Raw genomic sequence first — 7,582 nt, 5'->3', positions numbered from 1 at the left:
TACTGTGCAGTGCACTAATCACATTCAAACTTCAATAAAAGCCTTGGAATTGGCTTTTATATAGATGTGGAAATTGAAGCTCCAAAAGAGCAAGTAACTTTCAAAGCAAGACTCAGCTGCTATGTTGCAGACCTATGAATCAGATTTCACATTTGAACCTTTTTTCAGGAGGATGACCATAAAATTTGACATTTGATGCTGGGTACTTTTGAGGTGAAAGGCATAGGTATAATGGTTTAAACTGGGACCATGGGTGTAAAACAAGATTTTCTAGAGAAAACACAGGGTATTATTATCTTTTTCTCCACTTTTTGATATCTTTTATATTCAATTCAGAGCATTCTATTTATTTTCTATTCTTCCAAGGCTATTTTTAACAATAATTATCTAAAGTTAACATTAAAGAGGTAATTAGTTTTAAAAATTATAATAAAGACAGAAACACTTAAATATGCATCAAATATTAATTTATTGAAATGACTGGTTAGGAAATAGTAATAATAAGCACAATTCCAGAAACTATTTTACACATATTGTAGATATAATTATGGTATTACCAACTGCAAATTAAAATTCTGTGGTACTTTTCAAATTAAAATTTGGAAAATAGAGGTTATGAGTCAAAATCAAATTAGGACAAATGCTATGTAATACATAAAATAAAGAAATACATTTTCATTTTTCCATGTAGAATCATTAAAAATTGTTACTTTTTTTGATAGTATGATACAAAGATTGAAAAGATGCCACATTTCCAGTCACAGTCAATTCTGTGGAATAGAGAACAAATATAGAATTAGCTATGTTATGTAAATAACCATACATATCTCTCCATTTATAATTTTGGCATAACTAATTCATTAGAGAAATGTTATTACAAATGCACTATGTTGTGCTCTATCTTGCATATAAAATTTCTAAGGACCAATTAACATTTAACTTGCAATTGTTTCAATATCTAGTCTACCATAATCACTAAAAAATTTGTATCTTAAGAAAATTTCCCTCTTTTAATTCTCACAGTGAGACTTGTTAATTTTATTTTGATACATGAGTTAAAAGACAATATGTACATTTTGAATGTGATAAAACAATTAAAATTTATGGAGCCTAACGTATATAAATGAGAACACAAGTTGATTTTTAAAAAGAGTTCAAACATATTTGTAGTAAAGTAGAAGAAACTTCCAGTTTTTTTCTAAAAATGATGATAAGCATAAGGACATAGGCACTTGAAATTAAACCATTCAAATCAGTCAATAACACATAGTTGAAATTTAAATGAATTAAAATACAAAACATACATAAAGTCAGGTAAGTACATAGTAGTCAACTGTTTAGATGTGCATGACACATTTATAATTAATAAGTAAGTTCATATATTGATGGAATTTCTCACTACCTTTGGATTATCCAGGATAATGAAATATAAAAATGTATTAACTATAAATATAATCAGTCTAGTCTCCAAACTCCCAAAGCTTACCAAAAGTGAGGGGTAAACATTAATTTTGAAATCCTCTTAAGCCTTAAAAAACAAAACAAGATAAATATATTACAATTGACTTTTTGTCAAGTACATTCCTTCTAAAAATTCTAAGTAATGAAATAATCATCTCAATTATTAGCTCTCTCATGTACATGCATAAAAAACAAGATGTGAATAAAAGCATGTAGAGAATAGATGTCCACAAGGAAACTTCAAGACTCTATAAAAGAGTAAATCTTCTTTAATCCACACCCAGATTACCAAATTTAATTGTGGCTTTAGTAAGCCTTAACCCCCTTTGTCTCTATTGTCAAGAGATTGATTAAATCATACTCTCTGAAATTATTTCTTCTCAATACTCAGTATCTTCTACTTAGAAAATCAGAACAATTATTTCTGAACATCTGCAATTACTCCTACACATTGATATTTAGGGGGAAACATGTTTTCTAGGTTATTTTATTGTGTAACTAGCATTGAGAATCCCTGATCTAAACTATATGTATTTTTTGGATCGATTGAATAGTCATTTATTCTTTTATTCTGGATCTCTCACAACTCCTACTATCATATACACATCATGAATGAAACAGCAGAGTTAATAAAATAGGACTTACTTGTTGTAAGTTGTAAGCTGGGGCAATAGGTTGAGTCACAGGGTAGAATGCCTGGGTAGGGTCAACCAGAAGCTCTTGGTTCAGCACAAGGGCTTGGGCAGGCATAGCTCTCTGGGGGAAGGTCAGCACTTGCTGGGAAACAGGCAGGACTTTGGACTGAGGAAGGGAGACCAGGGGCTGAGTAGGAAGCATGGGAGTCTGAAACACAGGCTGAGGGATCTGGTGCATGAAGGGCTGGAGCAGAGGCAGAGGGAGCTGTGCTTTGAGATCAGTGAGGTTTGGGATCTGGCGCTGAAGAAATGGCACTACTGGAGATTTAGGCAATTGCATCACATTGCGCTTAGGAATGATGGTCTCCTTAGTATTGGGGACTTCCATCACTTCAGGCTGAAGGAAAGGCAGCACCATAGCGGGCTGAGCAAGAGGCAGGATGTTTTGTGGAAGGATAGCATAAGGGATGGGCTCAGCATTAGGATAGAAAAGAGGCTGTGGCTGGACAAGAGGGTGGATTTTGTCCTGGCGTTCATCCTGGAAAAAAAGAAAAATCTCTAAGTCCAAGATTCAGCTATTTATCATTCATGATGAATTAACCTCCTCTCTATTGAAGAATACTGAGTGAAACAGAGAAAGAAAATATTTTATTTACCATGATTAAGAAATTATTTGGGGTCATGTGAAGATGAGTTAAATACTCATTGAGGGATTTCTCACTAACCCACTCCCTTCATAGGTGGACTCAGATCAAACTGCAATCAAATGTTCAGGGATTTCAAGCTTGTTTCTCCTTTCTGAGTTTCCTTCAATATCGTAGCTAGCTGTACAGTTTAGTACTCAGCAGTCATGAACTTTTCAACATAATATGATAATAGTAAACCAAATTGTGTTCATACTAGTATATAATGAAGGTTAATTTTGAAAAGACTTAGAGGAACATTTCCAAGGTTTTCTTCTATGTGTTTTAATGAAAAGGAAATATTAATTTGTGGTTTAATTGCAGGAGTTACCCAACACTAGCTAACTTCCGTACTACTTTCCTTAGTAGTCATTATTATAAGTATTTAAAGAGGCATCATTTTGTAAATTCATTTTGGTATAAGTTCCAAACAAACCCAAGCCATTGATACAACAGAGAAGCTGAAATATTAAAATTACATAAATACGTTACCATATATGTAATTTAATTAAGTAAAAAATTTTCTGTAGTCTAAGAAAATCTTATTTTTTAATCAAGCTCTACTACTTAATAATTGTGTGATATTGTCACACAATTGTGTATTCAGTTGTTTTGTATCTCACTTCTCTCATCTGTGTAATAGACATTATTTTATGAAGTGCATGTATTCATCAATGTTCATATAAAACATAAAATTTTAATGTATCATTGAGTACTTACTGTGTGCTTGCTAATCAATCTAAGAGATTATTAATATTCTTAGTATACAGATGAAGAAATTGAAGTGCAGAAAAACTTGGGGCCAAGGTTATACAGCTAATCAATTATCAAAATAGGATTACCATATTTCCTTACCATTTCTTTGATCATCTTTCTATATTGAGAATAAGTGAACCTAGTTCCCAGCTTAGAAATATATCTACTAGTGTGTTTTTTTGGAAAACAGGTACTCACTATTAGTAGAGTGAGCAAGTCAATAATTATTCTTAAGTATTTAGTCTATACAAGTGGATTATGAGCTTAAAAATGTACTTATGTCTTAGCAATATATTGTCAAATTTTTGTTTCTTATACTGAAATTTATTTTATTACAATTCTTTAGACTGAATATGCACATCTTCTGTATTATTATATTTTATAATAATTTTTGAAAATATTTATTATAAATATTTAATAATAATCTTATTATTATATTCTATAATGATTTTTACAATATTCTCATCATGAACAACTTACCTCTTTTTGCTGCTGTTTGTAATTTTCTAACTTCTCAGGTTTCTGCTAGAAACAACATGAAAAGAAGTAGTAAAATCTATAAAAATCAAATGTAGAAAATATATACATTTAAATATAAAGGTTTACTCTCTCCCCTTTTTGGGATGTAAAACTGAAACCCATTACCAGAGGGAAGAGGGTTGGAGGGTAGTAAAGACAAACGAGGCCAAATATATGGTGAAAGAAGATGATTGGACTTCAGGTGATGGGCAAACAATGCTGGATACAGATCATGTAACATAGAAATGTACATTTGAAACCTATATGATCTCATTAACCATTGTCACTCCAAAAATTTCATATAAATAATAAATAAATAAATAAATAAATAAATAAATAAATGTTTTTACCTTGTTGATGTGGGTAATGGACTCCTTCAGGAAAATAAAAGTAAACATAGGTTAAGCTTTCATAGAAAATTTTTATTTGCCAATATGAATTAAAAAATGAAGGCATTTAAAAGGTTAATGTGGACTTCTTGCTTTCTAACATCATTAAAAACACAGCAGAATTACTGAAACTGATATGTTGCTCTATTCTGCACAAGCCTGTTCTATAAACAAGACGGATGAATGCAGTCAAGAAAGTACAGAAAGTTAGTGAACATAGTACAAGAAGCATTTAATAGACTCTAATTTTCCCTCTTACTATGTTTCCTTCCTATGATAACAAATGATCTCTTAAATGCCATCTGATTCTAAAAGAATAAAATTCATTAATAAGAAATTATTATAACTATTAATACATTCTGTTCATTATTCTTAGTTCATTTGTTATGTTCAGGTTTCAAATGAATTGTAAGAACTAAATACTTTCCCTATGATAACCTTTGTGAAGAGATAAAATATACCTAGGTACCATTTAGCAGGTGACAGACCCCAAAAGTGATGCAAGTGTAAATATCTGCCTAACTCTCCCAGGCATATTTAAGACTAAAACTAAGTCTCACTGCTTCTTACTTACTAAAGTGACTCCTGTAATGACAAAATATGGCCATTTGCATGTCTGCTCACCCCTTATATTGACATTCTTTCCTATGGGCATCTGTTTTTCAGTTTGTACCATAGCTCCTAGTCGATGTCTGATCCACAGAAGGTGCTCAATGAATGTCAAAAAGTGAATGGGGTCAGTGTGGAGAGAGCTCCAGTCATAAAAAAAGAGTGTAGCATTCATTTAAAGAAGGAGGTGGGGCATAGTGACAAAAGTTCAAGTAAAGCTAGCATTAAAAGTAGCATAGAGAATAGGGAATTCTGTAGACATTTATTTTGTCCTTAAACATATAATGAAATTTTATATCAGAACTAGCTGAATTGACTTAAGTGCCCTAAAAAAACACAATACAAAGAGTTTCTAGCATTTTACTGTCCAAAATGGAAAATTCCCTCAGAATGAACATTGTCTTACCTCACTGCTAGAAATGCTTTCTATAGTCTGTAAAGAAAAATACAAAATCAACAACTGGATCATCAAAGACTGTTACTTTTTTTAAAGAAATGTTTTATTGATATTGTTATTATTATTATCATTATTATTAATCCTAACCCAAGGGTATTTTTCCATTGATTTTTAGAAAGAATAGGAGAGAGAGGGAAAGACAGAGAGAAACATCGATGTGAGAGAAACACATTGCTTAGTTGCCTCCTGCACATGCCCTGACCAGTGTCCAGGCCGGGGAGGAGACTACAGCTGAGGTGTGTGCCTTTGACAGGAATCAAACCCAGGACCCTTTGGTCCCCAGGTCACTGCTTTATCCACTGAACCAAACTGGCCAGTGCTTTTATTGATTTCAGATACAGAGGGAGCAAGAGAGAGAGAGGTGGGAGAGAAGCATCTATTGGTTGCCTTTGTCTACTGCCACCAGGGATCGAACCTGCAACCTTTTGATATATGGGAAGCTGCAACTAACTGAGCCACACCAGCCAGGGCAGAATATTACTAATGCTGGTTAGAAAATGTTCTCTGAATAAAATATCTTACCTCTCTGGATACACTGATTTGTTCCTTCTGTAAAGAAAAAAAAAAAATCACCGTTTAGTTTCTAGAGCTATCTTATTTTTCCTACTTCCTTTTTACCTTCTTTATACAGAACTATCTCCATCACAAATTTAAGAAATAAAAAATGTATGTCTTTTGAGAGCCTTAAAAAGTAATTGTGTTTTATGTCTTTTATATTTGATCATTCTAATTGTATATTCTTATTTTACCTAAATGAAGAACAATTTTTGATGGGTAACAGAATGAGAGTTATTTGAGTTTGTATCACTTTTTATTCTGATTATAAATGTGTTTATGATTATTATTATTATTATTATTATTGCCTTGTTTTCCACCCTCTGGATTTCTTTGGGTAGACACAGGTAGGATTTGGCCCATGCCCTGTTTCATCATCAGTTTCATCACTGTAATAAGATATATTTATCTAGGTTGTACATGCAAGCAAGATAAATTTTGTGCAATACTACTCTTTTTGATTTGATATTTGTGTCTTCTTGTTTTGTCTGTGGCTTATTTGTTTGTTTGTTTTTTCTGGTAGGAGAGTGGTGTAGAAAGTATTTAACCCAGATTTGCAGCCTTATAGGACACTATTGAAATAGTGAGGGAATATAGATGATTTTCTTAAAAGTATAGAAAACAACTGTTGAAATTCTGCATTATTTGTAAATTAAAATATTGGTGATGTTATCAATACATGAAAAAAGAATTCACTGTATGTTAATCATTCATAGATTTTCTTACCTCCTTTGCAAAAGCAAAGGCCACCAGGCAGGCAAGGATGAGGACCTTCATGGCTCTCAAGTCCTGTGAATGAGAAAATAGTATCATGGTTGTCAATCTAAAATATTTTCTTAATTCGGTAGTATTACTTTTCTTTTAAGGAAACAAAGATAATTAAATGTCTTAATTTCAGAAAAAATAATAATAGAAGCTTATTATATAACCAAAGTCAATATCTTCTATGGCTTTTTAGTCTTACATATCAATTTTATATTTCAATTCCAGCCAATCAGACTTTTCAGCTATCACCTCTACCCTACCTCAATCTTTTTCTTCTTATTCACAGTACCATATGTTGGTGTGTGGTTTTTTTTCTGAAGACAGAAAGAAGTTTTAAGTATTTATATGAATTTTATTAATTGATTCACTTATTTAAAAATGATAATATTAATTTAGCACCCTTTATTGCCTGATGCTGCCCAGATTGTGGGTTTACAGCAGTGAACTAAATATTAAAGTCTCCACACTGATGTATCCTCAGACTTATTAGGAACAGACTTGTTAAAGACTGATAGAAGATCATATTTTATTTTACCTTTTTTTTTTTACTAAACAGTTTTCATGAATATTTGATTTAATCAGAGGATGGCAGTTAGGGGCAAACAGGCTGGCAGGGGAATGGTTAGGGGGTGATCAGGCTGGCAGGCAGAAGCGGTTAGGGGTAATCAGGAAGGCAGGCAGGTGAGCAGTTGGGAGCCAGCAGTCCTGGATTGTGAGAGGGATGTCCGACTGCCCATTTAGGCCCGATCCTAC

General features: G+C 32.5%; 1 protein-coding gene across 1 annotated transcript; it reads right to left on the bottom strand.

Annotated features, from left to right (window-relative positions):
- Window positions 1-1,495: 1,495 nt before the first annotated feature.
- Window positions 1,496-6,841, bottom strand: LOC103303640 (beta-casein). The gene is made up of 6 exons (XM_054723569.1): window positions 6,791-6,841; window positions 5,459-5,485; window positions 4,405-4,428; window positions 4,016-4,057; window positions 2,107-2,634; window positions 1,496-1,528 (listed from the first exon to the last, which is right to left on the bottom strand). The coding sequence occupies exons 1-6, from the start codon at window positions 6,839-6,841 to the stop codon at window positions 1,523-1,525; spliced, it is 678 nt and encodes a 225-aa protein (XP_054579544.1). The 3' UTR covers window positions 1,496-1,522.
- Window positions 6,842-7,582: the final 741 nt, after the last annotated feature.

The sequence above is a fragment of the Eptesicus fuscus genome, chromosome 2 (assembly GCF_027574615.1).
Source record: "Eptesicus fuscus isolate TK198812 chromosome 2, DD_ASM_mEF_20220401, whole genome shotgun sequence".
Taxonomy (NCBI): domain Eukaryota; kingdom Metazoa; phylum Chordata; class Mammalia; order Chiroptera; family Vespertilionidae; genus Eptesicus; species Eptesicus fuscus.
This window is presented reverse-complemented; position numbering and strand designations above follow the sequence as displayed.

Bases quoted from the DNA above. Each gene is read 5' to 3' on its own strand.
- LOC103303640 (XM_054723569.1), bottom strand. From the start codon at position 6,841: ATGAAGGTCCTCATCCTTGCCTGCCTGGTGGCCTTTGCTTTTGCAAAG. The intron at 5,486-6,790 runs GTAAGAAAATCT...TTTTCTTTACAG, and splicing joins CCTTTGCTTTTGCAAAGGAG to ACTATAGAAAGCATTTCTAG. The intron at 4,429-5,458 runs GTAAGACAATGT...ATTTTCCTGAAG, and splicing joins AAAGCATTTCTAGCAGTGAG to GAGTCCATTACCCACATCAA.